Raw genomic sequence first — 23,936 nt, forward strand, 5'->3', positions numbered from 1 at the left:
GATTTTGTATTCCATGCCTCTTTCATTGTCTGCCTTGGGAGTTTTATTCAGATTGAAACTAGACCTTTACAATGCCAAAGCAGCCATGCAAAAACATTGCAAAGAATCATTTCCGTGTTTTATGTTGACTCTCGCTGGGGTCTGATGAAGATGTGAGCTCTGTTGGAAAGCTCAGTGTGATGCGAGAAGTTAATTAACAGAACTTGACATACATGTTCCATCCAACTGGACCTGCTGACCAATGCCCACCCAAGCAATTAACTTCGTACGAAATGACACTTCAGGGAAGTATTTTCTTTTCTCAGTACAATTACTATGGGTTAATATCTAGAGCCAATTCTTCTGAAATTGCCCCAGCTGGTGGCAACAAAAATTTCTGAATTTCAGCTTCTGTTGGTGAGCTGCTTGACTGCCTTTTGTCACAATGTGGCTCGTGCTGATTTATCTCCAGCTTTGTATTTCAAATTTACTGTTATCCCATAATGGATTAAGACTGAAACATTTTACTTAGCTGCCAAGTATATGGAAGAGTTTCATATCACCCAAAGGGAAAGATTTGATATCCGATCCCTGTTGGTGAGCTTTGGTGGAATTTTGTAACGCTGACAATGCTCAAAGGAGCTTAGGATAGGTTTAAAATAACATGTAAGAAAATAATCATGAGTAATACATGAAGTTAATGTTCTTAAGGCCATTTTAAATAGTTATTCTTCACATTTTTCACGATTATCTCCAGATCACTAACCCGCAATGTTAGGCTGCCACATATAAGATGTTGTATTGGAAGTTGGCATGAAAGAGAAATTGAGGCCTGGGGCAGATCAGCCATGATCTCATAGTGTGGCAGGGCAGGCATGAGGGGCTGAATGGCCTATTCCTGCTCATATCAATTCTGTTTATGTTCCAAGTGGCCTAAACCTTGTACTGAGATTGTGTCCCTTTGGTCCTAAACCCCCACCCCCACCATCCCTGCCCATCTTTCCTGCATTTCTATTATGGATACCTGTAAGAATCTTGTATTTTTCAATGAGAGTGCCTCTTACTCTTCAAACTTATGGACAGTATAGTTGCAGCCTTTTCAACATTGCCTCATAAGGTAATCCTGTCCTCCCAGGGACCAATCTGGTGAATCTCCCTTAAAATCCCTCTACAACAACTGTATCCTTCTTTAGGTAATGTTATGATCCCAGTTGATGGTAATACTGAACAGGTCAGATCCCAGAGTGAAACCTAATGATAGAGCAAAAGTTTTACTTTTGCTATTTAGTTACAATGATGGTAAGTTACTGATCTTATTGACGAGAGGCTTCCAATGTACCTTTAACAAAACAAAATATATTTATTATGCAAAAGGAAAAGAACAGTATAAATATTTATGCGACAATTCTAAAAGATCATATCATAACCAATTTAGGGAAATATTCAACTCTTTCTTCCAGCAACATACTTTTCAGACTCTCCACTCCAATACAGTATTACACCTAATTTTCACTTTAAACTTTTGTATTCAACTGATGAGTGTTTCCTTTCAGACCACATTCCTTCCTGCACATTCATGACAGGTAAATAATAGCTCATTGATAAAGTAATATTAGTTAAAAGTTAAGAGGTAGTTTCTCACAAGAGCTTTGCTAATAATTTGGGTTGTCACATGTCTTCTTGAAAATGTTGTTTTGATCAAAAATTAAAACAAAAACAATGCATTTCTAACTCTTTTTAAAGAAGTCACCTTTACAGAACTGAAATTCAAAAGACATTTAACTCTACTTTAGAATTCAAGTAGCCAAGTTACAGTAATATATTATGAAAGTATACCATTCTAAAAGATCAGACTGTATGTAATGTTTGAGTCGTGCTTACACCAACATTCTGCACAATTATAGCAAAGCAGATTTACTACTGTGCTCAACCCTTCCATTTGCTTGCTGCACCTGCATGTTGGCTTTCAGTAACTTGCGAATAAAGACACCTCACTTTCCATTAAATGTTAACACTTCCCAAAATCTCATCATTTAAGATACATTCTATATTTCTGCTTTTCCTACCAAAATAAATAACTTCACATTTTACTTGAATAAACCATACAGTATCCTAGGCTTGCTTTATTAATAATGCCAAAGAGTGAAAGATGTTGCACTTGTATTTAAAAAACAAACCAGCTAGACCTCAACTGCAGTATAGTGTATTGTTTCAGATGTGACACTTTAGGAAAGATGTGAGCACGTAGGAAACCGTGCAGGAGAAGTTTGTAATAGCTACCTAGGTGACTTGATTGGGACTGCTTTCCTCAGGGACAAGGAGGCTAAGAGGAGATTTGAAGTTTTCAGAATGGTGAGAAATCTAAATAAAGTAGACAGGCAGAAACTGTTCGCAATCACAAAAGGATTGAGATCACAAAGGAACTTAAAGTGATTTGCAAAAAAAGTAAATGTGATGAGAGAAGAAACTTTTTCATGCCGCAAGTCATTCACTTCTGGAATGTACCGCCTGGAAGTGTCGTGGAGCCATATTCATGATTATTGATATAGTTGATTATTTAAGTAGAAATAATGGGTAGGCTTGTCAGGAAAGGGTAGAAGGATGGTACTGATCATGATGTCCATTCAGCAGGCCGCGTATATACACAATGGACTGGATTGCCTTCTTTTACACCAGAACAATTCTGAAGTTCCATGAATCCACATTATATTCCATGTCCCATGTACTTGCCCACTCATGTAGCCTTTTAAATTGTCCTTTGTAGACTCTTTGCATTCTCCTCACATGCCAAATTCCAAACTAGGTTTGTACCATCAACAAACTTGGAAATAATACATCTACTGGCCCCCTCATCAAAGTCATTGATACAAGTTTTGAATAGCTGTGTTCAAGTTCTGGTCCTTGTACTAATTTCAACCTGCTAAACTGAAATTGTTAAATTTGTTCCTAGCCTCTGTTTTCTGTTGATCAATTCTCAGTCCATTCCAGTATTTAACCCCTAATCCTATATGTAGTGATCATAACAAGGTGAACCAGGTGGACCTCATAAAATATGAGTTCCCTGATTGGGGCTGTTAATCCGGCTGACAGATACTTACAGGAGTGTCAAGCATTCTATTCACTGAGAGAGTTGGCTCTGAGGGAGTTGAATCAGTGTCAAGGACTTTCCACATGTAAATAAAGGGTCATTTGTGATGGGATATCAGCTTCTGTGAAATTATTTCACCATGTGCTGTAACTTTGTGTGGAATCTTATTGAAACCTTTCCTAAAATCAAAGTAATTCATACTCACCAGTTCCTGATTACCTATTCTGCCAATAACGTCCTCAAAAAACTCCACCAGTTTTGTTAAATGTTATTTCTGTTTCAAGAAAAGTATATTGATACTGCTCAAACCTAGTGTCATTTTCCCCTCTTTACAATTTCCCTGAACCTGGTGTCAGGTAACGAGTCAATAATGTGCCCTCTTTCATGTGCCACTTTCTTGCCTTTTTCCAACTCTTATTTATCTGAGGTCAGTTTGCTGTTTATCTTTAAAATGCATCAAGGCTATGCAAGATGCAGCATGTAGCCTCAAAATGAAAGACTGAATGAGTTGTCATACAGTCCGTCATCAAACCTTTCCAAGCTTGAAAACATTCCTTGAGGTGCCCAGCTGTGTATACTTGATTATCATTCTGGTGGCCTTTGTCTCCTAGTAGCCATTGTTAGCAGATTTGCTGCAATTACAGCTGCAACATAAAATTGCTTAGTATTTAGACTGCGTGATTCTGACCTAAATGGTTTTCAACAGCAAGCTGTAATATACATTAACTAAGAATAAATGGGACAGCTTTCAGTTGACAGACTGAACTAAGCAGATAGCAAATGGTCAGCTCTTGATGTTATTGTTACAGTATTTAAAGATCTTTCCTTATCAAACCTGTTCATAGATGTTATTACACACCTCTGGAGCAGGTGCATGTGAACCTGGACCTCCTGCCCGGGATATAGGGCTTATATTATCAAGGTTAAAAGATACAAAGCTGCAGGGAGTTATTGACTGACTGCTTTGGACACAAGTAAAATAGATATTCCCCCATCCCCAATCCCACAAAATGACATTTTCATTCAAATTCAAACTTCCTTTGGAATTCAGCTTTTTTCCAGTATTCCTTTCGGGCTGGTGCTTCAGCTCACTGGCTAATTGTGTTAATTTGATTTTATCACGATTTTTTCTTTGAAAGAGTATGAAGAAAGTGAGAGGATGCTTGTGGCACTGCTGTAGTGTCCTTACGTCTGGGTTCAAATTCCTACCACCCTAGATATTATCAGAACATAGGAGTAGGTCTTTCAATATGTTTTTTTAACTTCGATAATATGCTGTAGTCACGTTGGCAAATGACAGAAATGAAGATGGAAGGGTAAATGGTACAGAGTCTACAGTCGACAAAGAGACTTTGGCAGCTTAAGTGAATGGTCAAAAAAAAATGGCAGATGGTCAAAAGGTAGGAAAATGTAAGATTATGTGCTTTAGCAGGAAGAATAGAGGAGCTGAATATTACTTGAACACAGCCTGTGCGTAGAAAGCAGCAGCACAAAGTGGGTATTCATGCTTGATCCAAAAAACCTAGCATGGATATTCAGTCCATAACAGGGGAAGCAAATGAAATGGTGACATTTAAGTACATTTAAGTCGCCATTGGATAAGCAAATGGATGTACATGGAATAGTGTAGGTTAGACGGGCTTCAGATTGGTTTGGCAGGTCAGCACAACATTGAGAGCCGAAGGGCCTGTACTGTGCTGCAATGTTCTATGTTCTATGTGACCTTTACTTGAAGAGGAATGGAGTATAAAAATAGGGGCAAAAACAGAAGTGGCTGGAAAAGCTCAGCAGGTCTGTCAACATCAGTGCAGAGAAATCAGACCCTTCCTCAGAACCCCGTACCTGAATCATTAACTCTGATTTCTCTTGACAGATGCTGTCAGACCTGCTGAGCTTTTCCAGCAACTTCAGTTTTTGTTTCTGATTTACAGCTTCTGTAGTTCTTTTGGTTTTTATAAAAATAGAAAGTCTTGCTAAAAGTATACGAGGCACATGACAGACTGTAGCTGGAATACTATTAACAGTATTGCTCCCCTTATCCATGAAAAGATAAACTGGCATTGGAGGCAGCTCCCTCAGTTGATCTCAGGTATGGAGGCATTTTGTTGTGTGAGGAGATTGAATAGGTAGGCCCTGAACTTGTTGGAGTTTAGAAACTTGAGAGGAGACCTTATTGAAACATACAAGATTCTTGAGGTTGTGGGGAGGGTAATGCCTAACAGAACAATTATGGAGGGGATTGTTTCCCTTTTTTGGGAGAACGTGGGACCAGATGACATAATCACAGAGTCAGGGATTACCCAGTTAAAATCAAAGTGAGGAGCTATTTCAATTTACAGAGCGTAATGAATCTGTCAAATTTTTTGCTGCAGAGGGCTGTCAAGGTCAGGTCGTTAAATATATCCAAAGCTGAAATAGGCAACTTTTTATTCAGTAAGGAAATCAAGTGGCACTAGGAAAAGGCAGGAAAATGGAATTGAGGGTCATCAGATCAGCCATGACCTTATTAAATGGCAAAGCAGACTCAGATGGTCAAATGACCTATTTCTTCGCTTACACCTTGTGCTCATATTGTCTGAGAAACAGTGTATAAGAGATGTGAAAGATGTGCTATAATTTATTGGATTGGTGATCAGTTTAGCAAAATTCTTGTCTAACTTGTCATCAGAATGTAAACTTCTATGAAAGCTCACTGCTAAGAATGTGCAGTGGTAGTGAGGCTCAAAACAAGTAACAGTTTTCAGTAGTTTCAAACATTTAGTGATGGTGCCAGTACTGAGACATTATGATATCAATGATGAAATGACCTGACAATATGATGTGGGCATGACAGTATTTGGAGGAGCTCCAAACAGTCTCACTTGAGTCAAAGACATTAACAAAAATTGAACACCATGCTCAGACAAAGGAAGAGTGCTATTGTCTTTGCTTATGAGCATTTTAGTCATGCCTGTTTTGGAGAGATAAACTGGCAATGCAATCCAACCATAAGGTACTTCAAATCATTGTCCACAGAATGCTTCTGTGTGCTCTGAAACACTTGCCAACAGTGTAACTTCATTTGCAGAGGTATCATTTGTATGTGATATAGGATATACAACTGAAACAAATATACATTGTCAATATGCTGTCAAGCTTGGTACTCCCAGTAAGAACATTGAATACGCGAATACAATGTTAAATCTTCAAGATTCAATGGGAAACAATAGCTTAACATGGTCTGGCTGTCATCAACTCAGCAGAGACATTGAATTTGAAAGATAAGCTCCTTGCTCAAGTCAATAAAATAACACAAGAACAGGCAAGTGTCCAATTGCTTAAGGATGTAGTAATGAACAAATGGTCAAGAAGACACCTGTTCCTATCAGATTATTGGGCATACAGTGATTAAGTGATTGCCTAAGATGGCATTTTGGTCAGAGGAAATGGAGTAATTACCCTTATAAACATGGGGAAAGAGATGCTAAATCATCAAGGAATTGAGTCGAGTTTGAAGGCAGTAAGATAAATTTTCCTACGATCAACCATAAGTGGCTATCAGCCAAATCAGCCAGTGATCTATTTATAATGAATAACAACTTCAAGATCTATGTTTGACACATGTGATTCCAGAGAGACCATGAATGAAGTTTGGAGTAGTCCTCTTTGTTCTTGCTGTAATTGATTCCCTTGTCACTGTTGATGAGTATTTTGGCTACTGGGAGGTGAGCCATCTGATATTAATGATTACCAGTAATTTTGTAGAATATCAAAAGACACACTTCCATCAACATGGAAGTTCAGATATTGTTGTTTTTGTGACAGGGCCCTGATCAATCTTCCCCAATTTATTACTGTTTCAGATGGGGTGCCCTAAACTGTTAAGCTCCCTGGTTGGAAAGCATGAACTGGCTCCCCTTCTTTATTCACCCACCCTCTTGGTTGGTTGCAGATAGAATAATATAAAAAGGATTATTTCCCTTTAGAAATCTTTATCCAGGCTTGCACTACTGCAGTACAGGTGCCAGTAGTGTTGAAGTTTGTTGGTAAATAGTCAATTTCATGGCTTGTTAGTTTTTCAGATTGGTTGAGATTCTCTGGTTTTGATTCCTTTTGTCCATGATTGAATTCCAGCATTTAGGCTGAGAAAGAGTCCAGTGTTGTCCTTTTAGTTTTTGTCTGGTTGCTGGCTGATTGACTTCTGCTGCTCAGAGTGAGACATATCTGCAACATAAAAGCAATTAGGGGCTAGCTCTTCAATTTTGACCTCTACAGTGTGCTCAAACCAAAGCTTCTGCACATGAGAACATTCAATAGCACACTCTAGTAGAGTTGAAACTGGCTTTTGAACTCCTGCCATTGTATATTCTTCACAGGGAAAAATAAATCCACAGGAAGTTGCTTGTTGCAGCAGCCTCTCATTAATTTTGTAGTCAGAAGATCATAGTCCAGTTTGTTTTGACTTGCCTCTTGCCTTTTACCACCTTTGGAGGGCTGTTGTTTAAAGTTGCCTTAGTTTCTGAAGATTTGACATTCCATGGGCTTTCCAGCCACTTACTTTACAAGTCGTTCTTTGCTGTATCAGCCCCCTTTATTTTGAATAAAAAGCACATTTTTGGAATTACAGTTTAAAAACATCCACATTCCACTGAACTGAGATCATGACATTGTGATGAATGACAATGGTCCTCAAATCATGGGTGAAGAATTTGTCTCTTCTTGAAACATTGTGAAATTCGACATCATACAACTTCGCCACACTATCCTCATCAAATGGAAAGGCTGAGGCAGCAGTGGAAATTAACAAAGGATCATAAAGAAATCAATCAAATCCAGCGCAGATTTCCACAAGGCAGCCCTTGGGTAGAGAAACACATCTACTTGAAGGCATGGAAACTAATTTAGTCCAAAAAATAATATCACACTGTATCAAACAGTTCTTCTGGTGGTGAAAGCACTACTGAAGGCATAAGTTCCACCAGGGTATAAGTGATAAGTCAAGGTGAAATGACAGAAAACCAAAATTTTCTTTGTTGTATAATGTAGGTTTGCAGCGTAGTTTGATCTTTGTAGGATAATAGGTCAGCACAACATTGTGGGCCAAAGGGCCTGTACTGTGCTGTACTGTTCTATGTTCTATTAAACTGTCAAGTCATGACCAGAACTGAATATTGGAGAGCCAGAGTGTAAACATTCATTGCTCTCAACTAAAGTCAGCCCAATGGAAAACTGAGCCAAGTATTGAGTAGTTGCCACTTTGATCATGTCTGTTGAACATGAACTGCTGAATATATCACCATAACTGCAGACACCTATGTACAATTGGCAAAGCCATTCGTTCACTACAGGCAATGAATGAAGAAGCTGTGATCTCCCCAAAGGCACAGAGTACAGATGATCAGTTCCAGAGCTCCACCATCAACCAGCAACAGAAATGGATCAGTAACAATGGTTACTATGGCAGCAGCACTTGGCATGGGAGCAAAACTTCCTGAAGAAGGAACATCACTTTAGGAATGAGCAGTTACCAGATGAACAGTAAATGGAAGTGCACATTAGAAGATGTTCGATAAACTATGTATGTATGTCATATGTGCAGAGACTATCAGTTGAACTGACAAGACTTGTGGCTCTGTTAATAAATGTTAATTTTCCTTGTGACCAAGCATGTTGGTAACATGTGTCACTTCCAGCTACAAATGATAGTGTATGAGATGATTCATTTTTTTTTCTGTGAAAAGTCCAGGAGAATGGTTGGGAAACATTTAGAGAAATAAACTTGTTCCCTTTTGTATTCTAGCTGCATTTCTATTTTCATGTGTTCTGTACCTATAAATTATAAGTTCATAAGACATAGGAGCAGAATTAAGCCATTCAGCTTGTCAAAGTCTGCTCTGCCATTTGATCATGGCTGATATGCTCCTCATTCCCATTTTCCTGTCTTCTCCCATAACCCTACAACCCATTACCAGTTAAAAATCTGTCTAACTTCTCCTTAAACTTACTCACTGTCCCAGCACCACTGCACTTTGGGATAGCGAATTCCACAGATTCACAAGCCTGTTGGAGAAATAGTTACCATAAGACCATAAGACATAGGAGTTGAAGTAAGGCCATTCGTCCCATCAAGTCCATTCCGCCATTTAAATCATGGCTGATGGGCATTTCAACACCACTTCCCTGCACTCTCCCCGTACCCCTTGATTCCTTTTGAGATCAAGAATTTGTCGATCTCTGCTTTGAAGGCATCCAACGTCCCGGCCTCCACTGCACTTTGCGGCAATGAATTCCACAAGCCCACCAATCTCTGGCTGAAGAAATGTCATCTCATTTCAGTTTTAAATTTACCCCCTCTAATTTTAAGGCTGTGCCCACGGGTCCTAGTCTCCCCGCCTAACGGAAACAACTTCCTAGTGTCCACCCCTTCTAAACCATACATTATCTTGTAAGTTCCTATTAGATCTCCCCTCAACCTTCTAAACTCTAATGAGTACAATCCCAAGATCCTTAGCCGTTCATCATACGTTAAACCTACCATTCCAGGGATCATCCATGTGAATCTCCACTGGACACGCTCCAAGGCTAGTATGTCCTTCCTGAGATGTGGGGCCCAAAATTGGACACAGTATTCTAAATGGGGCCTAACTAGTGCCTTATAAAGCCTCAGAAGCACATCACTGCTTTTATATTCCAACCCTCTTGAGATAAACGACAACATTACATTTGCTTTCTTAATTACGGAATCTACCTGCAAGTTAACCTTTAGAGAATCCTGGACCAACACTCCCAGATCCCTTTGCACTTCTGATTTGCAAATTTTCTCACCGTTTAGAAAATAGTCCATGTCTGTATTCTTTTTTCCAAAGTGCAAAACCTCACATTTACTCACATTTAATTTCATCAGCCATTTCCTGGACCACTCTCCTAAACTGTCTAAATCATTCTGCAGCTTCCCTACCTCCTCAGTACTACCTGCCTGTCCACCTATCTTCATATCATCGGCAAACTTCGCCAGAATGCCCCCAGTCCCTTCATCCAGATCATTAATATATAAGATGAACAGCTGTGGCCCCAACACTGAACCCTGCGGGACACCGCTCGTCACCGGTTGCCATTCTGAAAAAGAGCCTTTTATCCCAACTCTCTGCCTTCTGTCAGACAGCCAATCCTCAATCCAAGCCAGTAGCTCACCTCGAACACCATGGGCCCTCACCTTGCCCAGCAGCCTCCCATGAGGCACTGTATCAAAGGCCTTTTGGAAGTCTAGATAGATAACATCTACTGGGTTTCCCTGGTCTAACATACTTGTTACCTCTTCAAAGAATTCTAACAGGTTTGTCAGGCATGACCTCCCTTTACTAAAACCATGCTGACTTGTTTCAATCTGACCCTGCACTTCCAGGAATTTAGAAATCTCATCCTTGACAATGGATTCAAGAATTTTACCAACTATCGAGGTTAGGCTAATCGGCCTATAATTTTCCATCTTTTGCCTTGATCCTTTCTTAAACAAGAGAGTTACAACAGCAATTTTCCAATCATCTGGGACTTTCCCTGACTCCAGTGACTTTTGAAAGAGTTACACCTTAACTCTTTTAAATTTGCTACCCCTTATCCTAAGACTATGCCCCCTCATCCCAGAATGCCCCACAAGAGGAAGCATCCACTCTACATCTATTTTAACTATACCTTTTATCAAATTTTTATCATCTTGAATACCTCAATTTGATCTCCCCTCATTCTTCTAAATTTCAGAGAATATAGGCCTAAACTGTTCAATATCTCTTCATACGACAAACCCCTTTCATCTCTGGGATCATTCTAGTGAACGTCCTCTAAACTTCCTCAAATGCTACTACATGTTTTGTCAAATATGAGGACCAAAACTGTGTATAGTACTCTAGGTGCCGTCTCACAACTGCCTTATATAGTTGCAACAATATTTCCTTGCCTTTATATTCTATTTCTTTAGCTATAAAAGCCGATCTTCCATTTTTTTTATTATCTGCTGTACGTGCATGTTAGTTTTCTGTGATTCATGAACGAGGACACCCAGATTCCTCTGCATTGGAGTACCCCGAAGTCTCTCCCCATTTAGGTAATAAGTCGCTTTCCCATTCTACCGACTGACATGTATGACCTCATACGTATCCGTGTTTAACTCTATCAGCCATATTTTGGCCCACTCTCTGAACCTATTGATATCCAATTGTAAGGTGCTCATTTCCTCATTCCAATTTACTGTCCCACCTATTTTTCTGTCGTCCGCAAATTTGGTTGTAGAGCCTTCTATCCATGTAGCTAAGTCATTGATATAATGTACCTCTGCCACAAGTGCCTTTTTTGAGCCTGTGAGAAGTATGAAAGACACATCACTTCTAATAGTGGCTGTGCCTTCCTACACCTTTCCAACTCATTATCTTGTTTTTGTTCTGCAGTATATTTCTCAAAACGTAGCTGCTTGAATTAGTTCTTGGTCACCTGACCTTAATATCTCCTTATGTGCTTTGTTGTCATATTTTGTTTTATAATGCTCCTATAAAGCAGCCTGAGTAATTTCATTCTGCTAAAGACGTTATAAAAATATAAGCTGTTATTGTAGCAGCTTAGAACACAACACATCAATTTCCAGGGTCATTCCAAAGCTATATTTCTGATTATTACAACTATTTTTTTCTATTTTCTAATTGCACCCATTTGTCTTATTTATAGGTGAATGCATTTCTCTCCTTTGTTATACCCATGGTAATCATTTCAGTCCTGAATACAATCATCGCTAATCAGCTAATAGCGATGTTCAAACAAGCAGCTCAAGATGGCCAGGTATGCACAATTGAAGGACAGCAGACCACACTAAGCATGTCAGTGGAGCCAAGCCGTGTCCAGTCTCTCCGACATGGAGTCAAAGTTCTCAGTAAGTATTAATCTTACGTTTTATATTTATACTATGAAAAATGTATCCTACAGAAAAGACTTCCTTTGTGTGTCCATGTGTAGAGGTCAAATTGTCTTCATCCATATCACTTTGACATTATGTAACCAGTAGTTTGGTGTCAGCTACGAGTTGTCAGACACATACAAATGTCACCAATGATTTCCTTGCAAAATTCTGTTAACCAACCACTGTAATTCCAACAGAGGTTTGGTGCCTCCCTGAGATCCACCCCTGAGTCTAAGACACACAGTGTTACCAAGTCCTCATCATTTTTCTACTTCAACTATGACATCTGATGGCGCAAGTTTTTGGAAATATAGAACTGAATAAATACTAAAGGTTCAAACTAACTCGGTAAAAGCAGACAGCAAAATCAAATTAGAATAGATACCACTGTTGCCAACACAATTTTATTAAATTGTTGGCTCAATCAGCATGGAGAAAATGCCATGATCAAAAGGGAAGAAGGACTCACAATCCTATGAGTTGCATTAACAGTGGTAGCATAATTCTATTTTTAATAAAAAAACTATAAAAACAATGGATCAGGAAAAATTCTTTCTTAAACAGAATGCAACACTTTTTGGCATTGGTGGCTGCAGTAGTTGAATAGTAAAGGTGAAGGCAAAGGAAAATTGGAATGTTCGGTCAGTTATAGAGATAAATTAAAACTCCTCAGGCCGAGCATACCTGTTTGGGAATGTTAGATGAGATTCGCCTTTCAGCTGGCACACTCATGGAGAGTTTACATCTTTATTGAAGCCTGATAAATATTTACCATAAGGATGACTCCACTTCTAGTTGTGAAGAGGTTAATTATTATATGATGATATCCTTCCAAACCATCAATGATCAATGCCATCAGTTCACTGCTACACTCTGTAAGTGACAACAGACTTGCTTACCATCGGAAATGTTTCTGTCATTTTCCCAATGCAAAGGAATCAATAGCATAGGAATATAAAAGGAAAATATAGCAGATGCTGGAAATACAAAGCAAACACACATAACGTTGGAGAAACTTAGCAGATCTGACAACATCTGTAGAGAGAGAAACAGAGTTAATTTGGAGCCTGACATGACTCTTCTTCCAAAATGAATGCCTGGTATGGCTCTTCTTCAGAACAGGGGAGTATTCCTTCAATAGGATCCAATACTTCCCCTTGCACAGGTCCAAAATGATAGAAGAAGTGCATTTGTAAGGCCTTTGAATAATAATACTGTTGCATATACATTTAGGAATGGTTTTTGTTCAATTAATATGTAGGTGGCATCAGTCTACATACAGAATAATGTAAACTAATGGATGAGAACCTGCCAGCACTAAATTTGTTTCAGAGATATTAGGAACTGCAGATGCTGGAGAATCTGAGATAACAAGGTGTAGAGCGGGATGAACACAGCAGGCCAAGCAGCATCATAAGAGCAGGAAAGCTGATGTTTCGGGCCTAGTCCCAGGGTCCTATGATGCTGCTTGGCTTGCAGTGTTCATCCAGCTCTACACCTTGTTATCTCAGATTTTCCAGCATCTGCAGTTCCTACTACCTGTGTAACCTAACCATTGTTTTAAATAATTCCAGCATAATTTGTCAGCTCTCGTATGTTATGCATCAGACAATACAGGTAGGCATCCCATGTATGTCCATGATCTTACAATTTGCCTGTATAGCCACATGAAGGGATTTGTGGATACGGATCTAAGGTTCCTTGGTTCTTCTATACTTACTAGTATCCCACTATTTACTCCGTATTTACTTTGTTTTCCCAATTGCATTATCTCATATATCTCCATTTATCCACCCAACTAGCTTGTCTCCTGAAGTAGAGAACTAGAGGCTGTTTATCCTAACTAAAATCCTCACCACTGGCCTCCTGTCAACACAGGTCTCTGTCTAAAGCTGATAGAAGACTTGCCATTTTTCCCTCTTTAGTGATGAGTTCATGTCAATTTCATACTTTTGTGACTTCCCACTGTGCACTCACCTCCTCTGAATTTATGAGTTGCAGACACAGGCCTTGGATTTAATGGCAGTGGTGTTGTCTGTGACAGCAGTCTGGAAAGCCATAGAAATCCTGCCATGGCTGGTCCTGGGAGCCGTAACACAATTCTGTGCTTATCAGACAATTAACAGCCTGATGCTTGGACATCTGAACCTTTGAGGAAGAATATCCTTCCTCCAATAGCTGCCAGATAGTCAGAAGTACAGCAGCAGCCATAGCAGGATGAGGTGTTTAAATGAACATTTGGCAGCTTCAGTCGGCCTTTGGGAGTGAAGGTTGTTCTTGACCTCCCTACCCCTGACTGGACCATGAGGAGCCAGGAAGGCAGCGGGTACCCTTTGGCTACCCAAAACCTCCGTTGCACCCGGGGATGGATTACTCCTGTGATGTCATCTGTTGGTAAAGAATGACTGTATTCACCAAATGGCTATTCAGTGCCTTTTTAAGGACTGCAATTGCCTCCACAACTCAGGGGTGTGGGATCTTGGGCTCACTCTTTATTGATTCTAGAAAAGATGGAAAGAAGTGGCAACATTCTGTGGTGCCAGCCCATTAGCATTTTCTGTGATTTTCTATTGAACCAGCCTTCATTGCCCTGAGAAAAATATAGATAGATTATGTAGGTAGTGAGTGGGCAAAAATTCGGCAGATGTAATATAATGTGGGAAATTGTGAAGTTGTTCACTTTGCCAAGAAGAATGACAAAGCAGGGTATTACTATTATGGAGAATGACTGTGGAATTCTAAGGTGCAGAAGGATTTAGGTGCTCTAGTGCACAAGTCACAACTTGCTTATATGTAGACAAAGCATATAATAAAGAAGACTGATGAGAGGCTATCCTTTTTTATGAGAGGAATTGAACATAAAAATAATGATGTTATTCTTCAGTTGTAGACGGTATTGGTGAGACCACATCCTGAATACTGTGTGCAGTTTTAGTTTCCATATTGATGGAAGGATGTAAAAATATTGGAGGCAGTTCTGAAGAGATTTACCAGATTAATACCTGGAATGGATGAGCTGAATTATAACAATAAATTGGTCAGGCTAAGCTTGTTCCCTTAAAAGGTGACTTGATTGAAGTCCTAAAATCCTGCATAAAATCCTGAATAGTCTTTACAAGGTGGGAATGGAAAGGATGTTTTCTTGTGTGGGTCAGTCCAGAACTAGGAAGCACTGTTTTAAAATTAGGATTTCCATTCTCAACACAGAGACGAGGAGTGTTTTTTTCTCTAAGGGTTGGGTGGCTTTGGAACTCACTGCCTCAAAAGCTAGCAGCCTGGTCGTTAAATATTTTTAAGACAGAGGTGGATTGATTGTTGTTAGGTGAGGGAAACCAGTGTTATTTGAGGTGGATGGGAAGTGTGGAATTCAAAATACAGATCAGCCATGAACTTATCGAATGGCAGAACAGTCTGGAGGAACTAAATGGTCTACTTCTGCTTGTATTTTGTGGGTAAGTATTTTGTCCCTTTCATTACAATTCAGAATTCGGAAATTGGCAGGCATGTCACGAATACCAATACTGGTATTTGTAGATAAATGAAACCTTCTCAATTAGCACGGAAATAAACAATCATATTGTTCACTAATTGTAAGTAACAACACCTACATCTACCCAACAACGGGGAAAATTGCCCAAGTGTGTCCTGTACATAAAGAGCAGGACAAACCCAACCAGCTAATTACCACCCTTGCCATCTACTTTCAATCATCAATAAAGTGGTGGAATGCGTTATCGATGGTGTTCTCAAGCTGCACCTGCTCAGCCATAACCTGCCCAGTGACGTCCAGTTTGGGTTCCACCAGGAATGCTCAGCTCCTGACTTCATTACAGCCTTGGTTCAAACGTGGACAAAAGAGCTAAATTCCAGAGATGAGATGAGAGTGTCATCAAGACCACATTGAATTGATGTGGTATCAAGGAGCCTAAGCAAAACTGGAATCAGTGGATAGATGAGAGAAAACTCTCCATTTGTTGGAGTCATACTGGCAAATAGGAAGATGATTGTGGTTGTTGGAGGTCAGTCATCTCAGCATCTGGACATCTCTGCAGGAGTTCCTCAGGTGGCGTCCTAGACCTAACCATCTTCAACAGCTGCATTAATGACCTTCTCTCCATCATAAGGTCAGAAGTGAAAATGTTCACCAATGATTGAGCACGGTTCAGCACCATTTGCAACACCTCAGATACTAAGAGAGAGGAGAGTTGAAGACAATAAAGACTGCAAATGCTGGAAGCCAGAGTGTGAGACTTGAAAAGCACAGCAGGCCAGACAGCATCAGAGGAGCGGGAAGGTCAATATTTTGGACCAAATCCTTCATCAGGACTGGGTTGCAGGTGGGGTCAGCAAGTGAATTGCCCATCCAAAGAACCAATATAGCCTTGGTTATCTACTCCAATATTTCCAAATGTAGTTGTTTAAAATTTAATTTGATAATGCCGTTAAGTAGTTTGGGACAATTTATGCACGAAGGTGCTATCTAAATAAAGATTGCTATTATTTTTGTTGTTGTCATTATCTTGGCACTCTTCCCAAACTTCAGAAATGTTTTTCGACCATTTCCCACTTATGGATATAAAAGACAGTATTATTTTTGTCAGCCACTTCCTGCTATACTCTCTGCCCATTAGATCATTGATGACCTTTGTGAAGTTAACACCTTCATTCTATCCATTTCACTTCACTGCCCTACTGTCCTGTGACATTAAGTGATGTTTGAGTTCAATTCCATTGCAATGGTCATTTTTCATCAATTCATCCATGTGTCGACTGTTCAAGTGTAAGGCTAGACAATGAATATCAATACGGTGCTGGGCATATGTTGGATTCAACCCATTCACTTTCCAATCAATGACTTATTTTGCACCCACAGTCCCTAATTGATAATGCCCTTATTACCACATTGGAAGTGTTGAATGTTTCTGTGGTTTTGCTGACTGTAACATTCAGTGGGATGTTAAACTTCCAAATAAGGGACCAATGCATGATAAGTGGGATGACAAAAATAAGGAACATTGACATCCATGCTGTGCTACAACAGTCTGACATTAATTTCTCTAATTCTTTGTGTACATGATACGGATAAGAAGAAAGGTCATGTCATAATAGCACTGATTGTTGTATTCGCCCTTGATCTAAGTTCAAATTGTATTAAAATTGAAGAGTTGGAGATACTTTAGCCATGGGAATCCTTTCATCAGTAGCTTTTTGAACTGTTTGTATTGTTGCTTTGCATTAAGAAGATGAAGAAAGGACAAGGAGTGGGATCACTAGGGTAGCTCAGTATTTGAAACCTAAGTGAATCATATGTCATTGATGTTTGACAATACTGGAAGGGCCATGAATGACGTTTAGACAGCCCCTATGCCTTGATCAAATAGTTAGAATAGCATTAAGCCAGATGTGACATTTTACCCTGACTGAAGCTAGTTGTTTTTTAAAAATAGCTAGTTTATGTCCTGTAGTGTTCCCCACAGCGCATCAGATAAAATGATAGAGGCATCACATCATGATAATGCACAATGTTTCATACTACAAGCACATTCATTTACGTAGTTGCTGCAAATAAGTGTATTTGCATCATTTAGTCTTTCTATACCTTTCCATTGCTGCTGTGCCATTTAATTGTCATCAGGACATGTGAGATATGTCCTAACTCCCTCTCATTTTAGCTGTCTGTCTGCAGAGATGACCACCCATGCTTACTACCACCTGTGGTAATAAAGTAGAAATGTGAATTTCAAAATGTAGGGAATTATGGAACTGTTGGAAGCTCTTAATTCAAATATCATTCCATAAGTTCTGAAAAAGGGTCACTAGACCTGAAACGTTAAATTTGATTTCTCTTACAGATGAAGCCAGACCGCTGAGATTTTCCAGCAATATCCATTTTTGTTTCTGATTTCAAGCATCCACAGTTCTTTCATTTTTTTGATCATTTCATAAAACCAACAGAGCACATTTTCTGAATTGTGAATGTTTAAAACATTAGTCTTGTTATGAAGTTAGATTTTATTTCAAGTGCCTACAATTAATTGCATTTGTGTCCTCAATGGGCACAAGACTTTACAGCTACAATTGACTGAAAAATACACCATCAGGCTTCAAGGGGTTTGATGTATATCAGGGCTGGAGCATACATTACATTTATATCAATTTACATTGCTAGATTTTCTCTAGTTGCTAATGATAGAAACATAGGAATATATGAGGTCAGAAAATCTCACTGTGACCATCTAAGGGACCTTTTCGATTCAGTTGTTCTCTTTGAAAAATATATGCTCAGTAACACTAATGCTGAGATTATTGGTCTGTTCTCCCTTCCTAAGCAGACTGTTCATATATTTTGTAACACTTGTTAAAGCAATGAAATGTAAAGTTGCTCATAACGTTATTACCTCAATGTTATCTAGTTTAACTGTAAAAGAAATTGACATGCTATCCTCTCTAAGGAAATACTTTAAAATTAGATAATGTAGTGATCATCTCCATTGTAACAAGCTTTAATATGGGCATTGCTAGATCAGATAGCTCATTGGTATTTGGCTCCACAGTGGAATTTTCATTCCTGAATAGAATATATTTGCAGGATCAGTCTTAAGCACCTTAATGCAATAATTTCTATTGTGAAGTAATATTATCAGATGTGGAGATTTACATACCTCCTACATTCCTACCTTTTCTCAAAGAAAGAGATATCAGGGTAGCAGGAAATATGGAGAAGGTTTTTTTTTAAATCAATGGATCTGAAGCATTGTGAGTGATTATTTTTGGAAAAATCAACCCACCAATGTTTCAGCAGGTAGCCAAGGTATGGGAAAACCCCTGATCGAGCAGAGAATCCAGAAGTGAAATGGGGACCAGACAGGCCGTTAACAGAAAACTGTTCAGTCTCTTCCTATGCAGCAGCTGCTCCAGTTTACAGCTAGACCTGTTTCAAGTGTACAGCAGTTATTCAATACAAGGTCATTATTCAAGTGGGTTTAAGATTTCTGGATGTTGTGTCCTTACTTCATGGTAGAGGCCACGTGATTACACTTCAAACATTTTATACAAAAGAAAATTGCATGTCATCACATGCATTTTAACTTACCCAAATAAGCAAATTTACACATGACTATTCTCATGCCTAATCAGATCAGCCTAAACGCATGCATTTTGCACAGCCCTTAAATCATGTTGATCTCTTTATGGTACATGTGTGTTGTCATTGGCTGTTCATCTGAGTGTTTCCCAGGGACTGTTGCTCTTTATGTTACTTGTTGCTAAGGCACCAGTTGTATTCCATTTCTGGCGTTGTTTTGCTGTGGATCTTAGGGTCCGATGGTTGATGGTTGATGGGTGATCTGTGCATGTGGTGTGTTCACCTCTTGATCAGCTGCCTGCAGCTGAGGAACAGCTTCTTCAGTTGTTTTAACTGTGACTGGTTTCTTTGTTTTCCTTAGTGGCAGGGGCAGAATGATCTATTCCATTGTTATGTTGCTGTGAAGAGCAGCTATCTGTGTCAGCTTTAATAATGCGCGCTTCACCGTTTGGAGTTGTGCTTGCCAGGAGAAAGTATTGGGAATTTTCCCTTGTCGGTGACTGTCCATTCATTCAATTGAATGGGCAGAACATCACAGGAAGCATAGCTTTTAACCTGCTGATAAGCATTCCTAGAAATGAATTTTACCAGCTGTCTGGGAGTTGTGGGTGCAGGGCACTGTAAAACAGTGCAGGAAAACAGGCTGGTGTATTTGAGTCTTTCTGCCACAGTGACATTTACCAGTTCTGGGGAAGATGGGGGACATTTCTTCAGCCCAGAGACCACCATGGCCCCAACACCACCATTGACTGGTCCCAAACCCCTGAGACGCCATGCACCTGGTTACAGGGGGGTAGCTACCTTTTGTGATATCTCCTCCCAAATGCGCTCTCAGCCTTGGCCAACAATGGCGTTTCCAAAACTACTGAGCTGGCAGCCCTTGTACAGGGTGGAAAACGCTGAGTCATTATTTAAAGGGACAGCAATCCTAAAGTTTACTGATTGGTCACCTAGGTTCTGTAGGCTGTGACTGCAAGCCCTGTAGTTGAAAGTGCAGTTTACCCCAAGCTTTCTGGCAGGTTATTGAGGGCCCTATTTTGAGCATAAAATTCAGTCCCTTGCAACTTAACATCCCTACTGCTCATGAAACTGATTAAAACGTTCTCCCTGTCGAGCAAAAGGGGAACATCTCTTGTCACGATTATGTTACAAAATATTTGCAACAAATGTTGAAATTTGTAATTATATATCATCTTTAAGGTAGTAAGGTATCCCAAAGTACTTTACAAGAGTGATGTTAAAAAAAACCTGCCACTTAGTTTCATAAAGTGAAATGAGAGCAGATGACCAAATCATTGCAACATGTTATTGCAATTTAATTAAGGTTTTGAGGTCTGATTTAAGGGAAGAGAGAGAGAGATGGAGATTCACAGAGATTTGAAGAGGTGATTTTCAGTGCCTCGGCAGCTGAAAGAATGGCTGTGAATGGTTAAAATCTTCCATCAGGCTTTCAATTGATTAGCTGAACCATGCAGGCTAGAAAAATTCAAAGCACAATTCCCGTTTTGAATCTTGGATGCTAGTTGCATGAGAATTCTGGATGCTTGAGATCAGATAACAGGGACTTAACTGTGCCAAAATTGTATTTACAGTTAGGGTGTAAACTGTGGTTCTTATCCTGTCACAGCGCTGAGGAGATCTAACTAAATGGTTACTTTCTGCTGGGGCTATGTTTGACATCAATGCTCACATAAAGATCAGGTTTAAAGAAAATTCCTTGCTTTGCAAACAACTTTGAAGTTGTCCTATGTCTTAGAATTCTTGAGATCAATCAGTGTAAATTGCTAACACTGAAATAAACATTCTCATGCCTATGGCTTGCTCAGGATGCTGTGTGAAGCTGTTTACCACTTCTGCTGGTCTTGACAAAATTTCAAATTTGTCATTGTGTGTGTTAAAATGGCACTGGAGTACAGTGACTTAAACATTTTTCATTGTAGTTATATGTAAAAAATATAAGAGAAGATAAATTACTCCAATGTATTCTATTCTTTTCTAACCTCTGAATCCCTGAAAGATTAAAAATCTCTTTCTGTGCCTTGAATATACTTAACAACATAGCCTACTACAGCAAAGAGTTCCACAGATTCACTGCCCGTTGAGAGAAGGAATTAATCCTTGTTTCTGCCTTCAATTGCTTCCCTCTTCTTGGAAATAGCATATGGTTTCTTTTACAGCTGTCCTAAAGAACATGTGCAGCTTGGTTTTACATCTTATCCAAAAGATAGACATCTTTCATTTTCAGAAAATGATAGGAATCTCTCATAATAGAAGAAATATCATACTACAGACCAGTTACCACTTCAAAATAGAAAATCCAAAAGGTTTTGGAGATTGTAATTAAGTTGCAATAACATTAGCACAAGCTGACTAAAGAACAGCTGTTTTACATTCAATGTCATGTTCAAGATGTTCACCGTTGCAAAGATATGATCATACAAAATTGAACCCATCTCGTCTTATTGGGATATTGTAGTACAACTGACACAAAATCAATCAAATGACCATACTCTTTCTGAAAACCGTAACAGTATTGTCAATGACAGCAAGACTCCACTTATTAATTTATAAACTAAAATTGATATTCAAGATAAAGTACTGAAAAAAACCCACAAAAGAATCATAGATAACAAAGAATGGAGCTGGATGAACATAGCAGGCCAAGCAGCAACTTAGAAGCAGGAGTAGGCCATTTAATACCTTGAACCAATTTCAACATTCATTAAGATCATGGTTGGTCTGAATTTTATTTTTATTCATTCATAGGATGTTGGCTCTACTGGATAGGCCAACGTGATGGTGAGCTGCTCTCTTGAACTGCTCTAGTCTATTTGCTTTGTGTCGACCCACAATGCCATAAACACTGATGGAATGGCAATATATTTCCAAGTCAGTATGGTGAATGACAAGGAAGGGAACCTGCAGGTATTGGTGTTCCCATGTATTTTCCACCTTCAACCTTCTAGATGGCAGTAGTCATGGTTTGGAAAGTGTTATCCAGGGAGCCTTGGTGAATTTCAAAAGTGTATCTTGCACACAATACTGCTACTCTTCATCAGCGGTGAAGAGAGTGAATGTTTGTGTATCTTGTACCAATCAAGCAGGCTGCTTTAATCCTGGATTTTTCAAGTTTTTTTAATTCATTTGTGGAGTGTGGGTATTGTTGGCAATGCAGCATTTATTGTCCATTCCTAGTTGCCCTTAAGAAGGTGGTGAGCTGGTGTCCTTTATCTGCCTACACATAGGTATGCAGACACTGCCTTAAAACTTCCTGTCCAACTAGAAATTAGGTGTAAAACTTTGTAACACCTTATCCTCCTACTCATCGATGTGCAGACACTGCCTTAAGCTTCCTGTCTGAATAGCATTAGAGTTAAACTGTGCAAATCTTTATCTTCCTGCACAGGGGGTATGTGGAAACTGTCTCAAATAAGGTTAAGTGAGGAACATTTGTAAAGGTGTGAGACTTCTGAAGTATGTAACTTCTGTCTCTGACAAAGGGGCCAGGGCACTGACTTTTGTTCAAGCCAGACACTTCGGCAACTTGAAATTACATTCTGTCATGTTGGCAACTTGAAATCGCCTCCTGCCATTAGCAGTCACTTCACGAACGATTGATACTATATCCTGGTCTGTTATGTTTTTGATGTAATAATTGTTTTGTATCCTGTCTTTGTCTGTTGTAGTAATTGTTTCATGTACCATGTCATTGTGAGATGTAAAATTGATTTATGTATTATGTCCCTAGTAAAGTATAGAAAGCGGGGACTGTCCGCTGCTCAGACAGAATTGCCTACAAGACTCTGCACTCTTTACAGGGTTGAGTACAGTGATTCTCCACAGCTTGTACTTGCTTTGTAATAAAGGATTTGTGTTTTTCTAAACAGGTCAGTGTCTTGTTATTGCATCAAGTCCGTGAGGGTCTCCGAAAACGAACCTGATACATCTACTACCACCCACTGTCTTCTATTGGACAGCTGTTTCTGTATCCAGACAGCCAAATTACACTGGGTCCCATGCCACCTTACTTTCTAAGTGAGCCTACGATGGGAATCTTATCAAATGCCTTCATATACAGCACATCCAGTTCTCTACCTTCATCAATGTGTTTTGTCACATCCTCAAAGAATTCAGTAAGGCTTGTGAGGCATGACCTGCCCCTCACAAAGCCACGCTGACTATTTCTCATCAAACTGTGCTTTTCCAAATAATCATAAATACTATCTTTCAGAATCCTCTCCAATCTTTCATCCACCACAAATGCAAGACTACTGTTCTAATAAATTGGAAAGTTACAAATATAACCCTACTCTTTAAAAAAAGGAGGGTGGAAGAAAACCAAGGATTAGGGACCAGTTAGACTAATATCAGTAGTTGGGAAAATGCTGGAGTCTGTTGTAAAAGATGAGATAACAGTACACTTTAAATAAATTTCCAATTGTATTACACAATGCTGGTATGGGTTTATGGAAGGGAAATAATATTTGACTAACCTACTGGAGTAATTTGAGGAGATAACTGTTTCTGTAGTGTATTTGTATCATTAGCAAGCTTGAAATAAAGTCCCATATTAGAAATTATTGTGCACAATCAAAGTGCATGGGATTATTGACAAGGTATTGACATGGATTGAGAACAGGAAACAGAGAGGAACAATAAACGTGTCATTTTCAGAGTGACAGGCCCAGGTATCTGTGGAAAGTGGCCACAGTTTCGGGATACGTGATAGGTCACCTCAAACCAAGATAAAGATATATTTCTTCATTCAGATGATAGTGAGCATGAGGAATTCTGTATCATAGAAGGCCAAACATGTCAAGGGGCATGGGGAGAGAGCAGGAATTTGTTGTTGAGAAAGGCAATAA

The 23,936-nt window shown here is 39.3% G+C and overlaps 1 protein-coding gene across 3 annotated transcripts in view; it reads left to right on the forward strand.

Annotated features, from left to right (window-relative positions):
• The window catches only part of ntsr1 (neurotensin receptor 1 (high affinity)), a 107,433-nt gene that overhangs the window by 12,197 nt on the left and 71,300 nt on the right, over nucleotides 1–23,936 (forward strand). For all 3 annotated transcript variants that reach the window (XM_059652762.1, XM_059652763.1, XM_048550155.2), the window contains exon 2: nucleotides 11,759–11,960. In XM_059652762.1, coding sequence (XP_059508745.1) covers nucleotides 11,759–11,960 — 202 coding nt within the window. The remainder of the gene's footprint in view (nucleotides 1–11,758; nucleotides 11,961–23,936) is intronic.

This window comes from Stegostoma tigrinum, chromosome 19 (assembly GCF_030684315.1).
Source record: "Stegostoma tigrinum isolate sSteTig4 chromosome 19, sSteTig4.hap1, whole genome shotgun sequence".
Taxonomy (NCBI): domain Eukaryota; kingdom Metazoa; phylum Chordata; class Chondrichthyes; order Orectolobiformes; family Stegostomatidae; genus Stegostoma; species Stegostoma tigrinum.